This window comes from Vigna unguiculata, chromosome 3, assembly GCF_037176805.1.
Source record: "Vigna unguiculata cultivar grain cowpea cultivar isolate G323 ecotype 2 chromosome 3, ASM3717680v1, whole genome shotgun sequence".
Lineage (NCBI taxonomy): Eukaryota > Viridiplantae > Streptophyta > Magnoliopsida > Fabales > Fabaceae > Vigna > Vigna unguiculata.
In genome coordinates this window covers 63406017-63430837 of record NC_140794.1, presented here as the reverse complement: position 1 = coordinate 63430837, position 24821 = coordinate 63406017, and the positions used below count along the sequence as shown (strand labels likewise).

Here is a 24821-nt window from a genome sequence, read left to right as displayed (position 1 = left end):
TGTCAATATTAGGAATTTAGTCAAAATTTATGAAATATAAAATTGTCATATTCTCTAATACATTTTGTGGGATCGAGGTATTTTCTGTTTGTTGCATTCGAATAGTACTAAAAGCTGGACAAAAAGGAATTAATTATTTTATGATTTATTTTGTTTTATTTTTTTAATGGATAAAAAGAAATTATGTTTGTTTAGGATTAGTTTTTTAAATTGTTCATTTAAGAATTATAAAAATGAAATAAAAACGGCGTATAAACAACGTACTAATAGTATGAGAGTGATAAGTCACATTAGGAAGATTGTAACCTCATAGTAAATAATATTTTCTAGGTTTAAATCATGATTGTTTTCTCATAGGATGTGTGATAGTTAAAACTTTGATTTATTTTCTTTAGTGTCAATTTTACTTAAAAAATGATAATTGTATAAATATTAAAATAAATTACTAAATAATACTTATTTAAATGTCAAATAATTAGAGAAAAGAATAATGAATTACACATAATTTTATATTTTATGGCAATGTCAAGATGAAAAATATTCCAATGATTTGAGTGAACTTAATGTATGAGATGAATAAATAAGACAAAATGAAAAAAATTGTGTAAAGGTAGGTGTCATTCTCCCAAATCACTCTCATTTTTTAATTTTTTTTTCACACTTTCTTCTCTCAACTTTTCTCCAAATTATTGATTTCATATTTGAATTTTTAGGAAGTTGATTCCATCTTAAAGCAATTGAGGAATCAAGATTATTTTTACTCAATCATATTTTCAATCCGAATAAATTTTTATTTACTTTATAAATTTTTCTCTTATTTTTCCTGTGATCTTGTTATTAATGTTGATGTGGTCAATTGAGAAAAATGACCATTTCAATTTTATTTTTACCACATGTTGAATTTTTTTAAATTTGAAAACTTTGTTTTTTGTCCCTAGATTTGGATAAGTTCATGCTTTAGCTAAAAGTTTCTTTAGAATAAAGAATTTTAGGTAAAAAAAATTATTTATGGTTTTGATACAATCATAGGATAGATAATTTGGATACGAAGGTTACTTACTAGATTTTGATATCTATAATTGTCGGTTGAAATTTTGTTTGAATGCTTGAACATGAGTATTGCTGGGTTTGATTTGATAAATGATTATTTAAAATGTTTTGAATTAGATACTGTTATTGATTAGTTATTTAGTAACTAAATTATGCATGTTAAATATAAGGTTTCTTTAATGGAATTTTGAATATAATTTAGATAATAGAGTAAATTTTTATAACATTTCATCTAATAGATCATGAATTTTGTGTGAGTATAAATATGCATGCTTTGATTAAGAAACCAAGGTTGATTTAAATGGATAAAAGATGAAATGCTTGGATTAATTGTTTGAATGATTTAGAAGTTGTATTATTATAATGCTTTTAAAAATATATTTGAAAGTAATTGATTTTGATTTTCACTCAAGTAAAAGATTTTTTACTCTAGCAAAAGTAGGGTTCCAACTCAACCTCTAACCTGCTTAATCTAAAAATTATTGAAAAAATATATATTTTTTTCTTTTTTTTTTCTCTTATTTGATTGGTTGCATTTAAATGTATATTATAAATGTAAAACAAAAATTAGTTTTCATATTTAATCGATTTGTGACTTTAAGATAATTATGTTGTATATTAGGTATTACGAAAAATGATAAAACTTGTATGGATATGTAGGTACATCTAGGATGATTCTGAATTAATGTATGATTTGTATATTAAGTAGTTGACATCTATGTCATGAAAAAAATTCTTGATGATCGAAGTGGCATAAACTGTGACATGTGTAAATATAGAACTTAAATTGTAATGAATTTATTCTAATCCTTCTTTTATATTTCACTTGTAAATCTAAATTTCAGATATTTAAACATTAAATTTAAAAATAACTAAATATATAGTCAAATAATTTACACATAAATCATAACTAAATAATACTTTAGTTTATATATAAAATACGACTAAAATCTCACAAAAAAAGTATAAAAACTTTGATTGTTATATAATCACACATAAAATAAAATAATATATTAAGAAAAAATATAAAAATAAAAGAAAAAAAAATTGAACTATCATCATTGTTTCAAAGTAATATTAATTTAGAAACTAAATAGTAAAAAATGAAAACAAATAGTCAAAATAAAAATTTACTGTTGTCAAATCTGCTGTAAGCCTACCATTTTCACAGACATTCATTCCCAATACGGGGAGTACTTCAAATTTAAAGTTGTGTAAAGAAGAAGACCAAAATAAACGAACGATTACCGATACTTTAGAAATTAATATACTTCATTTATTTACAAACGCAATTTCACAATAAAATATTTCGTCACCATATTTATATGCTACAAAAATTTTGTTTCCAATTGTATAAACACAAACGTGCTTATCCTGTACAGTAGGTTGCAAATATTTTAAGGAACAGCAGAGAGACATAGAACATTGAGCATTCAATACATCAAATAAAATGAACGGCAGACGATGACATTTGAAAATGTGGAGGGCTGATATTTAGTCAACTCCCAAACTGAATAAAACAAAAGAGTTAGACAAAATTTATTCACATAACTTTCATTAGTGGAAAAAACCTTAAAAAAAGTTATGTGTGCGATGAATATAGTTTTCCAGTGTGTAATTTCTCTCTCACGTTCCACGCAGTGTTCCTTGAAGGTGTCAGAAAGAGGAAGCGTGGAACTGGAACCATGTCCTTGTTTCTTACCTTTGTATATTTGGCCTTCGTGAGTATGGTTAATAGAGCTTACTCCGTTTCTGGGTATGCAAACACCTTAACTCTATCACTCTTTCATTCACCTGAAAAACCATTATTTGATTTTGTTGATTTCATACATTTATTATACAGTGTTCTGTATTCAAGTACATGATTTTTTTTTATTTTTTTTATGTTGGTGCTTTTTGCTTATATTTACTTGATACTATTAATTTCTGGTGCCTGCAATATTCCCGTAGTTAGATAAGATGAAGTTGCAAACTTATGCAGGAAAAACTCTACAAATTCAGGTGCCGAAGGCTTAGGAAATAAAACCAGTGGCTACGTAAAAGGGCCAGTTGTGGAGGAGTTCCTTTTTCCTGAAAGATCAACTCCTTTCAACAGTTGTCATGCTTCTACCATTGTTGAGGTGGTAAAAATTACGAAATAGTTTTTGTTCGTTTCCTCGGTTTAATTAAACATTGTATATCAATTAACATAACAGATTATAAGTATTTTGACTTTTACAGGTTGAGAAGGGCCATTTTCTGGTTGCATATTTCGGGGGCTCCTCTGAGGGGGCACCAGATGTAAAAATATGGCTGCAGACTTATAAGGTAGAAGCGTTAATTAACTCATCTTTTTCCAAATTTTCCAGGTTTATAGTTGCAGTAAAAATATAGTGTCATACCAGAAGTTGCAGGTTCTACTTGGTTGTCATCAATGGAAAGGCTTCTTCCTGTAGAACTGAAATTAATAATTTATTTTGAACATTTTCTATTTACAGAATGCATAAAAATGTAGCTTCGGAACTACATGAATTTCTAAAGTGGCCGACATGTGAATACCGAATAATATGGTTTCAAATCAGTAATCATTCTAGTATAAATTATTTCCTATTCCTATCATTGTAAAATTGTTACTTAGCTCTAAAGTTTTGAAACCTCGTTCTGGTTTGTGAATGCATATTTGGTTGGTAGAATGGCAGATGGAAATCACCCATAATTGCTGATGAAGAACCAAATGTTCCTATGTGGAACCCGGTACTGTTCAAACTTCCATCAAATGAGTTAGTGCTGTTCTACAGAATAGGCCTAGATGTTCAAAAGTAAAGCTTCAAATCTTACAACCTTCTTGTTTGTGTGTGAGTGGATATCTGTTTTGCTTGCAGCTATTATCTATTTGATGGTAAGATAAGATAAGATAAGATTCCTTTGATTGAAGAAATTAGGAACAATTTAAGCTTAATTTTGATGATTATGACAATTGGAAGGAGTAAAACAATTAGCACAGCATCTCCACATTTTCTGTAGAAAACAAAACCAGAGGGAATAATTACTTTATACACCATCAAACATGTTCCTAAATAGACTACTGGCCTATTCAACATGTCAATGATGCTATTCTGTTCTTCTTTTTTTTTCAAAATTCCTTTCCTTTTGCACCATGTCCCGCACAATTGAGATATGATCCCCAATTTGGTAAAATGCTCTCCCTTTGTAAAGAGGGAAGTGCATCCTTTATTGTATACAAAATTGCAATTGTAAGAATATTTCCTACCTATTTCTTTATTCTGCAGCATCCTACATAAAGTAGGATTATGCATTGGCTGGGATTCCACACTACGTCAACTTGATTCTTTTTGTTTTCATGGGTGCTTTTGTATCTTGTTATGGTTAAGAATCTGTGAAGTGGTATCACCATGCATTATGAAAAGTCTACATTCCCAAGTATGAATCTGTCACCCTCCATTGATTGAGATCCATGTTTTGGTACTCAGGTGGAGTGGATTCATGAAACGTTCAAATGACAAAGGAATTACCTGGACACAAAGAGAACAACTTCCTCCTGGTATATTAGGACCTATCAAGAATAAGGTGAAACTGAAACTACTAACTTACTAAGTAACATTTTTTTGTATGTTCCTTTGGAATTGGGATTTATAATATAACTGAGTCAGAACAAATTAATGTTTTTGTTACTGAATTCAGTATCTGTTTTTCAGCCCCTCTTGCTAGAAAACGGTGACTTACTCTGTGGATCTTCTGTTGAAAGCTGGAACTCATGGGGAGCATGGGCAGAGGTGTCTAATAGAACTCACTGATCTTTGTGATGTAATAGCAGTTGATCTTGATTAGCTGGTTAACTTCTATAGCTTGTGAAATGGTATCAGGTTACAACAGATTTTGGCAGAACATGGAGAAAGCATGGCCCAATTTTCATTGAAAACACACCTCTTGGTGTGATTCAGCCAGTACCATACCTGACTGAAAAGGGGACACTACGTGTTTTGCTCAGATCCTTTACTGGCCTTGGTAGAGTTTATATATCAGAATCCTTTGATGGTGGCAAAACTTGGGGCTATGCAAAGCCTACACAACTCCCCAATCCAAACTCAGGTCAATTTTCTAAACTACTCATGTTGCCATTTTACATCCCCATGCATGCATCAGTGGCGAATTTGGATTATGTGCTGAGTTTTTTGTGTTGTTCCTCTACTCTATTTTCAAAAAACACTTTGATGTTACCAACATAGTGTACTTTAATACTCAGCAGAAAACAACACCAAAAAAACTCAGTAGAGGATCTGGACTAATCATGGCACATTTAAGAAACTTGTTTTGTTGGCTTAGGTATTGATGGGGTTAAGCTGAGTGATGGGAGAATATTGCTTGCTTATAACACCATTTCAAGGGGTGTGCTTAAAGTTGGTGTTTCTGAGGATGATGGTGAATCCTGGCAAGAGGCACTTACACTGGAAGATACATTAGGAATGGAATTCTCATATCCTGCTGTTATCCAAGCTAGTGATGGACGAGTACACATCACCTATACATTTAATAGGACACAAATAAAGGTACAGCTTAAAATTTGTGTAGCAAGTGTAAATTTTTTCTATTCATATCACTAACCTTCTTTCCTTTAATTGTGTTCTGTACAGCACGTTGTTGTTAGGCTAAGGTGATGCAAGCCAGCTTCTTTTTTGAAGGCAAGAAGAGAAACACACAAGTTCTTCGTTTCTGCAACATATATGCCCTTTTTCTATCAGCAGATACAAATAAATAGCACAATCAATTGATCCAACGTTTTCAACTAATCTATAAAAATTAATTACTAATGCCTTTTTTTTCACAATAGTAAATCGGTAACTTCTAATCTGTGTACTTTGTAAGCTGATGCCTGTGTCGTGTAACTTTTGTTGTCTTTGATATTTTACGGTTTGACTACTTTCTCTTTACTCATAGGAAAAAATATTGTCATAGTTTTTAGGTACTAATTAATAGAACTTTTTTTTATCGTGACTTTTTATTAGGCATTATACCGTAAAAAAGATTATATAAAAGTATATTTGTTTTTTATATATTTTTAGAAGTATATATTGTGTTGATTTTAATTTGTATAAAACATATCAAATTATTTTAACCGGCATGAAATTTTGTAAATGTAATATATGTAAAAAGAAATTTTAATCTAAGGTTGGATTTAAAAAAATATATGATTATGAACAGTTAAAAAGTGACTTTTTTTATCAGACAAAAATCATGATGTAATATTTAGTAAGAGTTGTACCTGTAATTTGATTTCTACTTTATTATTATTATACTGTTTATTGAAGAGTGAGAAAATAAGAAAAGAAGTGTAAATATTGATATTGTCATGTTAAACTTTAAAACATGATTGGAAGACCGGAATAGAATAGAATCAGTGTCTATAGTGCTGTACGGAAGTTTTGTTCCAAATAATTTTACTTTGCTTCTAATCAACTCATGAACCCTGTTTGTCGCAGTAGTTACCAACGAACACGGGACGGGCCTAAACCTAATAAAGGTTCCTGATTTTTTCCTGATTTTTTTAGAAGTCCAGCAATACAGATAAAGGGCGGCGCTATAAACCACACATTGGGCCAGGCCAATAAATTGAGTAATTTAAGGAAGTTATTTAAACAAAAAACAACAAAACACCTCTTTATGAACCACGTGACGGACCTAGGCCTATAAATTGAGTAATTTAAGATGATAACAAAAAAAAGTAAATAAAGAGGCCTCGTTATGATTCATTCGCATGATGGGCCTAGTCCAATCAATTGAGAAATTATAGGACGACGAATAAAGACAAGAAAAATGAAAATATCAGAAGTTTCTGGTTGAACCTAAAATTCAATGCCCCCAAAGCGAAAAAGAAGTGAAAAATAATTTAATTGGAGAAACATACGTAAGGAAACTAAATTTGTGGTGGTCAGCGTGGGACCAAACTCAGACAACAGAAAGAGGGATATCTAACAATAAGCAACGAGGAATTATAAAAAAATTAAAAAAAAGGAGTACTAACATTATTTACATGTATTTGTGAAAAAAAAAACATTTCCAAGGACTGCAAAAAAAAAAAATGCAGATAACACATTTGCCTTCCTTTAACCTAAAATTAATTCAAGAAAATCATTACTAAAAGCTAAAAATGATTTTGTGAAGTTAATTTCCGGCAAAGAAAATAATTAATCAAACATGAAGTTCGATGTTGGAATGGACAATAATATTTTGATTACTAGATTTTGACTATATTCTTTTACAACCTAAAATGTCATCTTTCTGAAATATAAAATAATGAGATAGTGAAAAAATGAATAATCACTCAGAAAATGACACCTTATATTTTCTAACAACTTATGTTGTAAGAAAAAGTTGTCAAAAAAATTATTTTCCATATCGGTTCCAACTTAGCATATGTTAATGAAGGTGGTTTATAATGTTTGATTAGACGAATGTGTGTGAAGGGAACAAAGCGATTATGGACGGTGTATATAAGAAAAAACGAGAGGCGTGAGTGTGTGAGATGTTACTTAGTAGGCAGAAGACACACACAAACACACGTATAAAAAGTGACAACGTCAAGTAGTGTAGGCATGCAGTGTTGTGTCGGTGCCATTTTTCAGGGGCTTCCTCCGTTTGCTTTTTTTCACATTCGCACCAACCCACTTCACGTTTTTGCATTAACTGCCACGTACTTCTCTACCTCACTCTCCTTGATTGGTGGACTTTGACTCCACTGTTCTTGGTCGTTTTTTTAACGTGGGAAAGATCTTCCATGAAAAAGAATGTAAGAAAAGGGTGAACCACGAAAATGGAAATAAATGTTTTTTTATTTTTATTTTTATTTATTGATTGATTTTAACGGAGTAGGAAAAGTCAAGGCCATGGTAGAAGCAGTTATGTTGTAGCATAAATGCATGAGCCTAGCCTATTCTACCACTTATCATAGTTTTGGAAAGAAAAACCCTTTCAAATGTACTAACTGTTATATGCATGTGTCTCTCTTTTTTACTCTTTCCCTTCTTCCACCACCAACCTACACTCAAACCAATCAACATCATTGCCCTGCTTTTCACCACTCTCTCACTCCATTCACCTATTTTTTTATCTTCTTTCTTCATTCCCATGCCTATTTTTAAATATTTACAGTTTCAAACTCTTTCGAAATATCCAACTCTATACCACTTAGTTGCCTTTAAATCACTGCATCAACTGAAAACTATCACATAACTAATTTCTATACCCCACTTTTTTAAGTTTGATGTCGAAATTCCATAACCCACACGCATTCACGAATCCAGAAACATCGAAGGATTAATGAGAAAACGAGCAATCTCAATTTTGAAAGTTACATTTAGGGTTTGACTAAATGATTCTTGGCAAGAAGAAAAAATAGTCTGCACATGACAAAAAATCTGTTCGTTTTGTAATGATGATGTCAGTGGTGGATTTTTAACACTGTTTATATGTTTGGTACTGTAAAGAAATATGCTTTTTCCTGCATATGACAGTCATTAATTTGAGGAAAGTTGAGGCATTTAATTTTGGGAGAGGTAAGATGAATAGAGTGGGTAGAAGGACAGAGTTAAAAATTAATTTTTCTGTATTTGGCTATAGGAAGCAAATTGTAAATGTAGTTTATTTATGAAAGTTTGGTTTGAAATTTTAATTTTGGGTGCTGAATTCCCATTAGGGCATGCAAAGAGGGTGAGATGATGAGGTTTGAGAAAGAAAAAGAGGGAATTGTGTGGGTATGGGAATAGGACAAAGACAATGATTATGAGGAAATTTCAAAGAAGCTACACCAAAGAATGTCAGGTGTTAGTATTGTACTTTTTCTAGTTTGAATCTGGATTCATTGACACAATGCTGACACCAAAGGATTATAAAAACAAACACCTGGGTTTTATTTATTATTATTATTATTATTATTAGTGAATTTGTTATCAGATTAGAAATGCGAAAAAATATATAAGTTTTTTGGAAGAGAATAATTCCATGTTAATTTGTTTTACCAGATGTTAATATTAATGAAAAGTTTGCTATATATAGAGATGGGATTAAATGAATGGTCCCTCAATCTTATCTAACATTTTGAATTTGAAATTGATTCTTTTGATTCTGCGTGTTATGTTTCATAAATTGGGTAGAGTTTCGGTCAAAACGAAGTTACAGGGAGAATATCCTCATATTTTTATACAGAAAGTAAAGTAATACTATAAAAGTATAAACATTATAAGACTTGCTATGGACAAATATAGATAAATGATTAAATTAAAGATACCTCGATCTCCAACATTTGAATTTGAATTTCATACTTGAGATTCCAGTGGTGGCATTATATATAGAAAATTAATACGGTAATATTTGAAAAAGGTTAATATTTTTTAATAGTGTGTTTAATTTTTATTTTTCTTTCAAATTTTACATTTAATATCTAATTTTTTTTATCAACTTTCTCTCTATATTTTTTTTAACATTTTTTTAATAGTCTGTTTTCTATATCAAATAACTCAATAATTATGTTAATTGTCCAACAAATTATTACGCTATTTGTGAATCCGATCGACAAAGCATTTAAGATGATAATAACATAGAAATAAAAATTCATAAAATAGTGTTTAAAGATTTTTTTTTTATCGGAAAAGATTAAAAATAAACCTTTTAACTATAAGGTTCAAAAATATATTAAACTCTAAACAAATTATAAAATTAAGAGATTGATGATAACTATTTATGTGATAGTGATGTGGAAATTAGGTATATTTCAAAATAAAATTTAATAGATACTCATTAACTTAATTTTATATCGTTGTGTAAGATAAAATTGTTGACTTTTATAATGCTTTGTAACATGAGTTTATTAACTTTTATTATTTTGCTAAAATAAATTAGTTAACCTTTTCGAAATCTTTTGTCAATTTTTATAATTAGAAATTACTCCATTGGTTCCGTTTTGAAGCGTTGTTTAAGATTTTTAAGAGAAATTATTAAATGTTATAATTTTTTGGTTTAATAAAATATTTATAACATTTTCTATTTTATTATTTTTATTTTCATTTCAAAAAATTGATAATTAAATAATAAATTATAAAAAATTACGCTTAAAAAGAAAATGAAAATGAGAAGATGAGGGAGTATTAACTATAGTTTATGGTTAAGTATAAATTAGGTTTATACAGTAGTGCGGTAATTAAACTTATTTTAATAAACTTAATTTTTAAGATTTAACACTGAATTATATGTACGAAGTGTAATAAATGTTTATAGAATTCTCTAGATACTTAATTTAATGTTGGTTCAAGTCAAGTGATGTGGATCATTTGGTGCAGTTAAACTAAACCACTTACCTATAAAGTCATAAACACACGAGTTTCTTGTAATATGTACAACTGTAATTATAAATCATTTTTATTTGGATTAGAGAATGGAAAATAAAGATATTTAAATTAGATGAAACAAATGTTTCATTATCATAGATTTATTATATTTATTGCTTTGACATAATTTTTAATTAATTGCTATTATAATAGTTATAATTTTTAAATGTTAATAGAGTATTTATGACATAATAAGTATATTAAAAATATAATTATTAGTTTATAATATAAATATGTAAAAATTCATTATGTAATTGATTGTATTATAATCGATTGCGTTAAAATATCCTCATTTATTTTGTTTTCTTTAAAGATAAATACAATTTGAAAAATTGTCTTGAAATTTTCATTTTTGTGTTTACATCATAGAGGAAGACAGATTCACGCTCCACTCTTCTATCCTAATCCAACTGTACCATATACATGATTCACATAGAGATATTATTGGAAGTAGTTTGATTATTTGTCTAACATTATTTATAAATCAAACTAAAGTTAATCAACTTTATATTTGTTAAAAATAATATTTAAATTTCTCACATGTTTTATATATTTTATATAAGGACTTAATTTCTCACACAATCTTTAAATTAATAATTAATTTAAATACTGATTCTTTATTAATTAATATTAAAAATTAATTAGAATCTACTTCACAAAACAATTATAATTTTTTATTTATAATAAAAACTATTTTAGATATTAATCATTTTTAGTCTATAAATTAACATTTAAATACTAATTAACTTTATCTCCAAAATCGATTATAATTTAAAAATTTTATTATAATAAATATGTGACATTTTATAAATTACCAACTTATTTTAACTAAAATGATTATGTGATATAAAATAATATATGATGTTTTACAGTACTTTTCAAAACTAAGCATATGAGAGGATAGTTTTTAATATATGTAAATAAATATATGTATATTTGTATTTGTAGAATTTTCTCTTATGAATAATTAAGTTCTTTTTTAAAATAAATGTTTAAAAATTAAACATAATATATATATATATATATAATATAATATATATATATATATATATATATATATATATTTTGTATAATAAATATTTGTTTAAGTTCGTATTTTAATTGAAATGTAGATTTATAAAATTTTGAAAATCATATTATAACATAATATATTATGAGATATATAATTAAAGTAAGAAATATTATAAGTGTTATAGAATTTTTAGAATGTGTAAAAATATAAAAAATAAAAAATATATGATATTTTTTGTTTTTGTTTATAAGGCCCACACTGTTCCATTACTTTAAGAGAATCACCGACCAAGGAGGCGACATTTTCATGATAAGATATCTTAATAATTATTAAACTATAAATATTTTCCTTATAATTTAAATGTCATTTCGTTTTAATGCAGATATTTAAATCATTACGAATCGATATTAATTTGTAGACTTTTTTCTTACTAACTTTAATTTAAATTTTCATTGAAAATTTTGAAAGATTCACTTCATAAATGAATTCATTATTAAATCATAAACTAATGGCATTTGAATGTTCTTCTCACTCGTATTAGGTAGTATTTTTTTTATTTATTTTTTTTTTTCGGTGCGTACCTAGAAACACATATTAAACAACATTAATTCTTTTTAAGTGATACCTTAATTATTAAAAACACTTAATTATTTTAAATAAATAATAAGTGTTGCATTGGAAATAAGTGTTGTATTGGATTCTTACTTTTTATGTAAAGAGAATAATATTTAATATATAAATTAGCTCATTGTTTATTTTTATATTCTTTTATACGCATCAATTATAATATAACTAAGTATAGATAGAATATAATGATTGAGTTAATATGTTCAATAATACAAATAGTTTAAATAAGATAGAGTATATAGATTGTATTATTTAAGTAAAATAAATAAATAGAAAAGTTAATTATTTTAATTTTATTTTGTAAAAAATATTTTTCTTCTTTCTTCTTTATTTTTTAGATTTTTAAATGATTATTAATCTTTTCATAATTATGAATTCATCTTTGGTAAGTTTTCTTTGTTAGTTTTATGGGAAGGGTTGTATTTCTAATTGCTTGTCCTTTTATAGATATGAGTTTACTTTATAAATCCACGAAAAGTGAAATATTTATCTCCTATTATAATTCATTTTTTAATAATTATTTGTCTGATCTCTTTTCTAGTCAGTTTTATGAGTAATGTTGTATTTGTTTAATTATCTTTTTTTCTTGAGTTGGTTTTACGAGAATAGTTTTATCTAACGTTTGGACTTTGCATTTTAGTTTTTGGGAGATAAATATGAATCTTTGTTAGTTCAAGGACATGATGGTGTGTTTAGATTGGTGATAAGAGAATTTTATGTATAAGTTTAGACTTTTCGTTGGAGTAACAAAGCTAAGAGCTTAAGCTTGGTTAAGCAAGTTATAGATATAAGAGAAGCTAATTGTAATTTTCTAGCACCTTGTGATCACAATGAGAAGCTAATTATGATAAGAGTAGTCTTCTTGGATGTGATTATGTGACTTGATCACAATGAGTTTGAGTTTTTTGTGTACGGAATGTATTTTGTTCGTAAACATTCGAAGCATTTGAAGTTTTGATATAAATAATATATGGTTATGATATCTTTTAGAATTATTTGATAATAATCATAGTTTTGGAAAACAGTTTATGTTCTTAATATACATTACTAGTTAGTATTGTGTTATAAGAATGGGATATTTAATTGTTGAAAGTTATGAAAATATTTTTTTGACTAATTTGGCACGATTTCTTCAAATTTGAATATTTGACTTATGCGTATACTAACTGTTTCGGGGTAGGGACCAAGAGCCCACTAAAAGAACTCCACTTCGCGATATCTTCCTCCTCTCCAACGACTTCAGCAAAGTCCACTCCTTAGCTCGATCGATTGGGATGGCGATCGGGGTACCTGTCTAAAATACTCCGATGCTTAAGTTAGAAGGGACCGATCGGTGTGTCAGATTACCCGTCGTAATAAATGCGCAATTAAGATCCTTACCAACTTACCTTTGGGTCCTATTTATAGCTTTTGGCATGGGCCTGTAATTAGGGTTTCTTAATCACGGCCCAATGATCCCTTAATGACGATTAATGACTCGTTTAACCCATAATCGTTGGCTTAAGTTATATGACCGTACGACCGATGGTCGCTTGACTAGGTTAAATGACGATGTTCTCGACAAGCTAGTAATGTGTTTTACCGATCGCCCGTCAGGTGTTTTTATGAGGTCCGTCGCTGTTGTTTTACCGGTGAACCGATGGACTCTAAAGGTCAGAGGGTCTATCGTCGCTGTTGTACCGATGGACCGATGGACCCTTGAGACAAGAAGGTCCGCTGCTGTTAATTTACCGATGGACCGATAGGCGCTCAAGGCTGGAGGGTCCATCGCTACTGTTCTACCGATGAACCGATGGTCTCTAGAGGTCAGAGGGTCCATCGTTGCTGTTCTACCGATGGACCGATAGGCGCTCAAGGCTGGAGGGTCCATCGCTACTGTTCTACCGATGAACCGATGGTCTCTAGAGGTCAGACGGTCCATCGTTGCTGTTCTACCGATGAACCGATGGTCCTTTAATGGTGCTACACGGTTGTTCGCTTACCCGTGAGATCGATGGTCCCCTGGGGGTCAGGAATGGCCGATTGACCGATTGGACATACTGTACACAAGCCCCCCCAGCCTCGAGCGATAGGGATGAAGCGAAGAGGTTTCTCAGACCGTGGTGCCGATTGACCACTGGCGTTTCTCAACGGTTACATTGTCTCGTGGAACGTGCCTAGCAGTTATGATCTGAAGCGTCGCGAAGCTGGGACCGTCGATCCGAATGTGATCGTAGGGTCCTGGGGCTGCCACGTGTCACATGGTCCCCCCTATAAATAGGTTTGTGTGACTGTCGTTATTTTCACACTTTCCTTTCTCTTTCTAGCCGAGCTTCCGATCGTTTTTCTCTATCTGCAGGTAAAAATGTCTTCAAGCGCATCGGATTCAGATGGTCTGTCGGGTGGAGCGGTCAGGTATTCTGGGGACGCTGGGTCGGTTTCCGCCCTGTTTGAGTCGTCTGAGTCGGGAACTTCGCTCGGGGGAGTGTCGAGCGGCGCGAGTTCCCTAATTCTCCTAAGTGGCAGTTCTGAGGCCGATCCACCGGTCGCAGAGGCGGCGGAGCAGGTCGCTGCTTCTGATGAAAGCGGGGACATCATCGGGATTGACGTTGGCGACGAAGGGGACGAAGTCAATCTGCCGGAAATATCGGGATATGATTGGGCCCCCTATGAGCCGCGTACGCTCGTGACAAGGTTTCGCTGGGGGAACGACCTGGGGGATCTGGTCGAGCGGACCAGAATATTCAGCGAGGAGGTAGAGGATGGACACCTTCGGGTCAAGATATGCGCCGGCAACGAGAGAGTGTGTCACGGGAAGAGAGAGGCGAAGCTAGACTTCTTCTACGTGTACGCCTGCCTTTTCCATGATCTAGGTTTGAACGTGCCGTTTGCCGATTGGCAGATGGCAGTCCTCCGCCAGATCCAGTGTGCACCGACGCAAATTCACCCGAACGCATGGGCGTCTATGCAGGCGTTCGACGTCCTTTGCCGGGCGGCCGGCCTGACGCCCACCATGCCTTTGTTCCTTCATTTCTATAAGACGCGGCCGACGGCGTCTAAGGGTTGGGTTTCGTTCCTCGGGGCGAACAAGAGCTTGTTCACCCTCTATCTTGCCTCCTATAAGGGTTTCAAGACCGGATTTTTTAAGGTCGCGATTCCCCGCAAGGGAAGGAGATATATCTTTGACGAGCAGGATCGTCCTAAGTTTCCGCTTTATTGGACGGCGTTCCCACCTCCCACGGATGCTTGGGCTGAAGAACAGTTGACACCGGCCGAGCGGGCTGACCTGGCCGTCCTTAAGACCCTGCCCGACAAGATCCACCCGCGGCCGTTGATCCAATGCATCCGCTCCCCGGACATATCGAGGGCGGTTTATGGTTAGTTGTTCTGATATTATCGATCGTCGATCTTGGTCGCAGTTTAACTTATTTGCTTTGCTGTTTTACAGATATAATGGCTCGGACGACCGCTGCTAACGCCGAGTTCGTGGCTCGTGCTAAGGCTCGACGGAGGGGGGAGGATACTGCTGAGGAGGTGGTGCCGATAACGACCGTCCCTGCAGCCCCTCAGGCCGATCGAGCTCCTCCTTCCACCGCCCCTGCCGGGACTTCGGGTGCCGTCTCGCGGCCTCGTCTGATTGTGAAGGGGCCCGGTTCAGGTGCTGGCGCCACTGCTGCTGGGGACAAAGGCAAAAAGTCTAAGAAAGATGACTCCCCGTCCGACCGACCTCTCAAAAAACAAAAGAAAGGGGAGGCGTCTGGATCCCTGGCCGACGCTTTCCTCGGCGGCGGCGTGCGCCTTGATGACGAGGTTTTTCTTCAGTTGGGACCTCGAATGACCGAGGCGCTGAAGGACGTGTCTGAAGAGGATGCCCTTCGGACCGCCGGGGAGCTCACTCTCAGGCTAGCTGCCCTGTACACCAAGTTTCCTCGCCCCGAGCGGAGCAGAATAGAGGATTTGGAGAAGGAGCTTGCAGCGGCCAAGGCTGAGCTCAACGAAGTGAAAGCGTCGGCGGCTGACCTGAAGACCCAGTTTGATCGGCTCAACGGTATTAAAGCCGAGCACGCCAAGTGCGCCGGCCTATTGAAGGCTGCAGACGATCGAGCGAAGGCGGAGCAGGCGAAAGCAGGTGAAGCCGCTGATGACCTGCGCAAGCTTCAGCGACGCTTCGATGATCTTACTCTGGAGCACATGGCCGCCGCTGGTTCAGCTGCCGACTGGCAGAAGAAGGCGAAGGACTTGGAGGCCGAACTAGGAGTGGCCGATGAGCAAGTATTTGCTCAATATGAAGCGGGTTTCCAGAATGTCGTCGACCTTGCTGTCTTTTACTACAACTGCTCTCCCGATCGGTTCGATGTTCATATGGGGGTGGTTGATGGGAGGGTTACGAGGGTCTTCGACCGGCTGGACGAGGTCAATGACCCACCTGTATAAGACTTGTAATTCGTATATTTTGATATAACCGATCGAACCCGATCGACCGTTCGATTGATCGCGTTCGCTCGGTTATTAGGTTACTTTTTGACAAACACTTATGTAAATTTTTAGCCCCTTATTTATTTCATCGATTGACCTGCTTTCATTCGTTTATTGCTTCACGCTGGCGACCGGCCGTACTTCTGTTGTTTACTAGCGTTGGCGATCGGCCGTCTTAATTGTTTATCTTGTTAATTTGGGTTGCACTTAGATTTGGGCTGACTGGACGACCGATGGATCTCTTGTAAAACTAGCATGATTATCTGTTCTGTATGGTTGTCGTTTGTGCGCTCAATTTTAGTTTTTTAGATCGTTGGTGCGGTACCCTCGATCGGTTAGGACAGCTCGTGTCACTCGTTTACCCGTAGGGTGATTAGATCGCTGGGATCGGTGCTGACAGAGCGGGTCTTCCTCTTGGAAGTCCCCGTCTCGATCGGTCAGGCTTTGCTCGTGTCCCGTGGGGAGCCCCATCGGTCAGATTGTTAGATGAAGTATGAAACGCTCATTTTATTCATGATTAACTGTAATACATTTTGATGTGTGACGCGTTCCATGTGTTGGGTATTTCTTTGCCGCTCAAGTGCTCCAGCCGATAGGCTCCGTTCTGGAGGCTCTCGGTCACGCGGAACGGGCCCTCCCAATTTGGTGCCAGCTTTCCCTGTGTTGACTTCTTTCGTGCGTCGTTGGTTTTTCTCCAAACTAAATCTCCCTTGACGAAACTTCTTGGTTTGACCTTCGCATTATACCTTCTTGCCACCATTCTCTTGCACGCTTCAGCTCGCACGGCCGCCCGTTCTCTTCGTTCGGTTGTCCAATCTAGCTCCTCGCGCATTCGTCCACAATTCACCTCCAAGTCTTGCATTTCCCGCCGAAGGGTCGGTTCCCCAACCTCGACCGGCAGCATGGCGTTTGTACCATATGTCAGGTTGAAAGGAGATTCCCCGGTCGTCCCGTGTGGCGTGCATCGGTAGGCTCAAAGGACTTGTGGCAGCTCGTCAACCCATGCTCCCTTGGCCTCTCCCAATCTTTTTTTTAACTCAGCCACTATAACTTTGTTCATGGCTTCAGCTTGACCATTGGTTTGGGGATGCTCGACCGAGCTGGTAACATGTCTTATCCCTACCTGCTTATAGAAGTCCTTCAGCTTTTTGTCAATGAACTGACGACCGTTGTCAGTGATGATCGTGTGGGGAAGGCCGAAGCGACATATAATGTTGCGCCAGACGAAGGAGTGAACCTGCCTAGCGGTGATATTAGCCAAAGCCTCCGCTTCGACCCATTTAGTGAAGTAGTCGACTGCTACGAGTATGAATTTCTTCTGCGCTCGACCGATTGGGAAAGGTCCGACGATGTCCATGCCCCATTGAGCGAACGGCCACGGGGCTGTCAAACTGTGTAGCTCGGTCGGAGCCCTCTTCATATCATTTCCGTGGGCTTGACATCCTGCGCACTTGCGTATCATGGCTTCGCAATCTTCTTCCATGGTCGGCCAAAAATATCCCGCTCGGAGTATCCTTGCTTTCATCGTTCTCCGACCGGTATGCATCCCGCAGATGCCATTGTGGACCTCGTTCATGACGTATTCCGCTTCGTCTGCTGATAGGCACTTCAAGAGTGGCGTTGTGAAGCCTCTCTTGTATAGATCTTCTCCGATGATCACAAACCGGAGCGCTCGTCTCCTCTCCGTCGGCCTGACCTCTTCTCCAGCCTCGCACTTCTTTAAGAGTTCTCGCACCTCGCTGGTCCAATCAACCGATCGACCTGCTACGGCGCATTCTCCTGCTGAAGGTCTCATCAGGGTTTGCCTGATAATTGTCTTTAATTGCCCCTTCTCTTTTCCTTCCGCTAACTTCGATAGCCTGTTGGCTCGGGCGTTCTCCGCTCGGGGTATGTGATGGACGGTCACCTCCTCGAATTCCTTCATGGCTTCAACAGTCTTGTGATAGTACTGGAGTAATAAGTCGTCCTTAACCTGATATTCTCCTTGCACTTGTCCGACCACAAGCTTAGAGTCGGTGTTACATCTCAACTTTGTTGCACCCAGGTCTTTCGCTAGCCTTAACCTGGCGATCAGCGCTTCATACTCCGCCTGGTTATTTGAGGCTTTAAACTGGAACTGCAAGGAGTGCTCCACTGTGAAGCCGTTCGGTCCTTCAATGACGATTCCCGCTCCGGCACTTCGTTTGTCCGACGACCCGTCGACGAACAGAATCCATGTTTGCTCGGACGAAGAGATCGGTCCATGGAGTTCGGCTGCAAAGTCGGCCAAATGCTGCCCTTTGATAGATCCTCTAGGTTCGTACTTGAGACCGAACTCGGATAACTCAACTGACCATGCGATCATTCGACCGGCCAAGTCGGGCTTCCGGAGTATCTTGGCTATAGGGTGATCGGTTCGGACGACCACCTGGTGACTCTGGAAGTACTGGCGCAACCGACGTGAGGCCGTTAATAACGCCAAGGCTATCTTCTCTATCAACTGATACCTCGTTTCTGCGTTCTGTAGAACTCGGCTGATGAAATAAACAGGCCGCTGCTCCGGGGCTTCTTGTATCAATGCTGCGCTGATCGTGTCGTTAGATACCGACAGGTATAACTGCAGGGGCAACCCTTCTACCGGTCGGCTCATGATTGGTGGACTGGTGATCATCTCCTTTATTTGTTGAAATGCCGCCTCGCACTGGTCATCCCACTTCTCTGCGGTCTGCCTCTTCATGATCTTCAGGATCGGCCTAACCTTCTCCGTCAGCCTGGGCAGAAAACGTGCCAGAGAAGTCAGCCGCCCCATTAACCATTGAACCTCCTTCAGGTTTTTAGGGCTCCTCATCTCCACGATAGCAGTGCACTTGTCTGGATTCGCCTCTATGCCTCGGGCGGTCAGCATGAAACCTAGAAATTTCTCCGCCGGCACCCCAAAGACACACTTCTCTGGGTTGAGACGCATGTTATACTTGCGTACCTAGCGGAAGACCTCGCCGAGGTCGCGTACATGGTCTTCGGCAGTCTGCGATTTCACGACCATGTCGTCCACATAGACTTCCATGGACCGACCGATCTGCCCGCGGAAGACCCGGTCCATCAACCTCTGATAGGTAGCCCCTGCGTTCTTCAGACCGAACGGCATGACTTCGTAGCAGAAGTTTGCTCGATCTGTGATGAACGCCGTTTTAGACCTGTCCGGGCCATACATAGGGATTTGGTTATACCCTGAGTATGCGTCCAGAAAGCTCAGGAAGTTGTGCCCCGAGGCCCCGTCTACCAGCCGATCGATGCTGGGCAGGGGATATGCGTCCTTTGGGCAAGCTTTGTTCAGATCAGTGAAGTCAGTACACATCCTCCACTTCCCGCTCGGCTTTTTTACCATGACCACGTTAGCCAGCCATGTCGTGTACTTGATTTCCCTGATAAAACCAGCTCCTTCTAGTTTTCTCACCTCCTCCTCGACCGCCTGCCGTCTTTCTTCTCCCATCTTTCTTTTCTTCTGAGCGACCGGCCGGGCTTCTCGGAAAATGGCTAGCTTGTGGGACATCACGTCTGGGTGGACGCCTGGCATGTCGGCGCTCGACCACGCGAATAGATCTTTGTTTTCCAGGATCACGGCGCCGATGATCTCTTCCTCTTCCGCGCTCAGGGCTCCCCCAATCTTCGTGAGTTGTCCAGGTTGGCTCCCGATGAAGATCTCCTTGGTCTCTCCTTCTGGTTGCAGCCTATCCTCTATGTTCGTTCGGGGATCTAGGTCCGTCATCGCTACCTCCGATCGGTGTTGTTTACGCGGTCGGCTGTGAGGCCTGATCCTCAATCCTGCAGCATAGCACTGCCTGGCGACCTGTTGATCTGCATGCACCGTGCATATCGTCCCCTTGTCCGATGGGAACTTCATGGCCAGGTGCAGGGTAGACACAATCGCTCCGAAGGCGTTCAAACAGGGTCTCCCTAGCAACACATTGTATGAAGTGTTAGCTTCAACAAGAAGGAATCTAACTCTTACCTCTCGGCCATCCTTCCTCGAGCCGATCCTCGTGCGAAGATCTACGTATCCCCTCGTGTCCACCCGTTCGCCCGAGAAACCTACTATCTGCTCGTTGTACGGCACGATCAGGTCCTCGGAAAGGTTCATCCTTTGGAAAGTTTTCCAGTATAGGATGTTGACAGAGCTTCCCTGGTCGACCAACACCTTCCCGATCCCATATTCGGCCACTTCTATCGAGATAACCATCGGGTCGTGATGATCAGGATCGGGCGCCTTGAAGTCGTCGTTTGTGAATGTGATGGGAGGCATCGATCGGATCTTCTTCTCGACCAGATGGACCGACTTCAGCGCCCGAACGTGCCTCTTTCGGGCTGCGGAGCTTGACCCTCCTCCGGCGAACCCCCGGAGATGGTGTTGATATAACCCCTCAGGGGTCTTTCCTGGCTACGACTGCGGCTCCTTCTCGGACTCCGTTGTGACCGAGACGGTCCTCTCCTACGCTTCTCGCGCTCGGGTTCCCTTTTCTTCTCCGATCGGGTTGGGGGGACTCTTCTCCTCGGGCTCTGGTTCCTCACCGGACTCCGCTGGGGACGATCTTGCCGAATGTATTTCTTCAAGTGTCCCTGTCGAATGAGCTCTTCTATCTTGTCGCGGAGCGTGTGGCATTCTTCGGTAGTATGCCCGATAGTCCGATGGTACTGGCAATGCTTGCTCCCGTCTGCATCGGGCGGCGAAGGCTTCTTCCTAATCGCTGGGAGCGAATCGGCGCTGAAGGCCTCCTGCAGGATCCTAGCTCGGGGAACAGCCAGGGGGGTGTAGGTTGTGAACTTCGGTGGCTTCCTCTCGGTAGGTCGGGCTACCGGTTTGCTCGATCTGGGAGCTATCGGCTTTGGGAGTGCAGCATCCTCTTTCTCCCTCTTCTTCACCCTGAACTCCTGCATGTCTTCCATTTGTATGAATTTGGCTGCGCGTTCCCTCATTTCTTCCATCGTCTGCGGCTTCTTACGGCTTATCTTGTCCGCAAAAACTCCTGGCTGGAGTCCGTAAGAGAAGTGATGCCGCGCGATCTCGTCACTGAGACCTTTTATCTTGACCGACATTCGGTTATACCGATCAAGGTAACTCCTCAGTGATTCCCCATCCTCCTGTCGGATGTTCACCAGATTGTCGACCGTCAAAATGGCCGGTTTCAGGGGCGCGAACTGTGTGCTGAACCTCGCCTTCAGAGTAGCAAATGAGTCGATACAACCGGTCGGTAGCTCAGAGAACCACTCCAGCGCCTCCCCGGTGAGTGAGGTTGAGAAGACTCGGCACCAGATGGGATCGCTGACAGCATGAAACATCATCTGATGCATGAAGACCCGCATGTGGTTGTCTGGATCGGTCGTGCCGTCGTACTTGTCAAACGTCGGCATTTTCCATTTCTCCGGTAGCGGCGTTTCTAAGATGTACGAGGTGAAGGGGGAGGACCTCGACGCGGGGATCGGCTGTCGTGACGGGCGACCCCCGTTGTTCGCTCCTGAACTCTCCGCCACCGTGTGTGACGGGTTTCCTCTTGAGGCCTGCGTCCTATCAACCCGAGCTGGCTGTGATTGTTCATGTCCCGTAGGTGGAAGACGGCTCTCCACCCGCTCAGCATCTCGATGCTGTTGTACTCGACTTAGCCTGTTCGGGTCGGGTACGGTCGGGGTCGAAGGGATTTCGTCCTCCTTCTGCCTTAAGATGGCATTCTCCTCACGTAAAATCTGCATCTGCGTTTCATAGTTCCTCTGCATCTCGTCCATTCTCTGCTGCATCAATCGTATCATCTCCCTAGTATCCGCTTGATCATCTGCTAACCTCCCTCCGTCCATGTTGCTGTTTCGGTTCCTTGTGGTCACCATATGGGTATATTCTCAAAGGAGATTGCTCGACCCCACGGTGGGCGCCAAAATGTTTCGGGGTAGGGACCAAGAGCCCACTAAAAGAACTCCACTTCGCGATATCTTCCTCCTCTCCAACGACTTCAGCAAAGTCCACTCCTTAGCTCGATCGGTTGGGATGGCGATCGGGGTACCTGTCTAAAATACTCTGATGCTTAAGTTAGAAGGGACCGATCGGTGTGTCAGATTACCCGTCGTAATAAATGCGCAATTAAGATCCTTACCAACTTACCTTTGGGTCCTATTTATAGCTTTTGGCATGGGCCTGTAATTAGGGTTTCTTAATCACGGCCCAATGATCCCTTAATGACGATTAATGACTCGTTTAACCCATAATCGTTGGCTTAAGTTATATGACCGTACGACCGATGGTCGCTTGACTGGGTTAAATGACGATGTTCTCGACAAGCTAGTAATGTGTTTTACCGATCGCCCGTCAGGTGTTTTTATGAGGTCCGTCGCTGTTGTTTTATCGGTGAACCGATGGACTCTAAAGGTCAGAGGGTCTATCGTCGCTGTTGTACCGATGGATCGATGGACCCTTGAGACAAGAAGGTCCGCTGCTGTTAATTTACCGATGGACCGATAGGCGCTCAAGGCTGGAGGGTCCATCGCTACTGTTCTACCGATGAACCGATGGTCTCTAGAGGTCAGAGGGTCCATCGTTGCTGTTCTACCGATGGACCGATAGGCGCTCAAGGCTGGAGGGTCCATCACTACTGTTCTACCGATGAACCGATGGTCTCTAGAGGTCAGAGGGTCCATCGTTGTTGTTCTACCGATGGACCGATAGGCCCTCTAGAGGTCAGAGGGTCCATCGTTGCTGTTCTACCGATGAACCGATGGTCCACTAAATTGTTGTATTTTATGAACATGTTATATTTAAATATTATTATAGTATGATGAATTAAGTCTTTAAATCGAATGAAAATGCATAATAATAATAATAATAATAATAATAATAATAATAATAATAATAATAATAATAATAATAATAATATAACATGTGATATGTTGTAGACATATAGTTATTTCAGATGAGGTAATATTATGTTAATATATGTATTGAATTTGAGATTATGAAAGAGTTATTTTGATTCTATTGATATTGGACTCACAAAGAAAAAAAAATATTTGGTTGTGAAAATTTACAACGATTACAATGTGAAAAAAAAAAATATATTTTGTATATTACAAAACTATTAAAATTCATATAATGCTCCATCAGTGTATCTACAATTGTTCTTTAATAGATACTATAAAAATTGATATGAAAAGTCGTAGTTATTATAATTTTATATTAATGATTTAACTAACATGCTATAAATAAATACGGAGTCTTAGACTATTTTAATATTTCACAGTATATTTTCTTCTAACTAAACCTCAACTCGCAATTGCAATATTATCGTTTTCGCTTATGTTAAAATATTTATTTGAAAAGATGTAAACTAAAAATAACTTATATTAACTTGTTTTGATACTGGAAATATTAAAATGAATTAAAATAAGTCATTGTAATATTAAGTTGTATTTATAAACTCCAATAAATATCTAAACATCATCTCGCACTCTCTTTTCTTTTATTTCAGTCCCTAAACAAAACTTGAAACTTCTAATAAATGCTATGTCTATCAATTAGATGTACTGAAGATATTCCCTGTCGCTAATTTTAGAAAGTAATTTAATAATTAGTTGGGAGATACAAGAGAAAAAAATAAAAAATTAAAAAAAAAACAATTTATATAATTTATAAATATAGTTTTATTTAATGAAATTGTGTTATGACAAGAATATGTTTTCCTTTATTATATGGGTGAAGGTGTGGTGGTATTAAATATGGTACCTAAATTCATAGATGCATTGAACAATGGGTAAGGGAGATGGTAATGGTGGCTTGATGCAATTATGAATTTAGTTGAAAGTAGTTTAGGTCTCAATTTATATTGAATGCATTCTGAATGTGTAGGTCCTATAAAAATGAATGAGAACGACAATGATATGGCTACCTTCCAATGCAAGTACCAGCAGATGCGCATGCCCATAAATTTACTCACTTCTTAAACTACCTTCATCTTCAACCATTTCTTAAGGATTTCATTTCGGAGATGATTTTATTTATATCCTATTTGCAAGTACAATATATATATATATATATATATATATATATATATATATATATATATATATATAATTCTATGTATATATTATATAGTATTAATAAAATTGTACTATACTAGGCGGTTGAGACCGGTATGATTAACCACTCAGTCCCAACCACTAACTTATAGTCCCAATATCAACAGAATAATTGGTTAGCTGTACAAAAAGATCATGCATACATAATTGTACTCCTAATTTAAGAAATAATAGTTAAATTCCCAAGATCAAGTTACATGTCTCGCATA

General features: G+C 37.8%; 3 protein-coding genes across 3 annotated transcripts; 1 reads left to right on the top strand and 2 right to left on the bottom strand.

Moving 5' to 3' along the window:
- Positions 1-2535: 2535 nt before the first annotated feature.
- Positions 2536-5858, top strand: LOC114176788 (uncharacterized). Its single transcript, XM_028061948.2, has 9 exons — positions 2536-2806; positions 3032-3170; positions 3271-3357; positions 3721-3848; positions 4521-4617; positions 4746-4823; positions 4914-5139; positions 5374-5597; positions 5682-5858. Exons 1-9 carry the CDS (start codon positions 2736-2738, stop codon positions 5703-5705), a joined length of 1074 nt encoding a protein of 357 aa, XP_027917749.1. The 5' UTR covers positions 2536-2735; the 3' UTR covers positions 5706-5858.
- An 11180-nt stretch (positions 5859-17038) lies between these two features.
- On the bottom strand, positions 17039-17425 carry LOC146888005 (uncharacterized). The gene has a single exon (XM_085670486.1). It carries the CDS (start codon positions 17423-17425, stop codon positions 17039-17041), a length of 387 nt encoding a protein of 128 aa, XP_085526612.1.
- Positions 17426-19480: 2055 nt separating this feature from the next.
- On the bottom strand, positions 19481-20800 carry LOC146888004 (uncharacterized). The gene has a single exon (XM_085670485.1). The coding sequence runs from the start codon at positions 20798-20800 to the stop codon at positions 19481-19483; it is 1320 nt and encodes a 439-aa protein (XP_085526611.1).
- Between the last annotated feature and the right edge of the window lie 4021 nt (positions 20801-24821).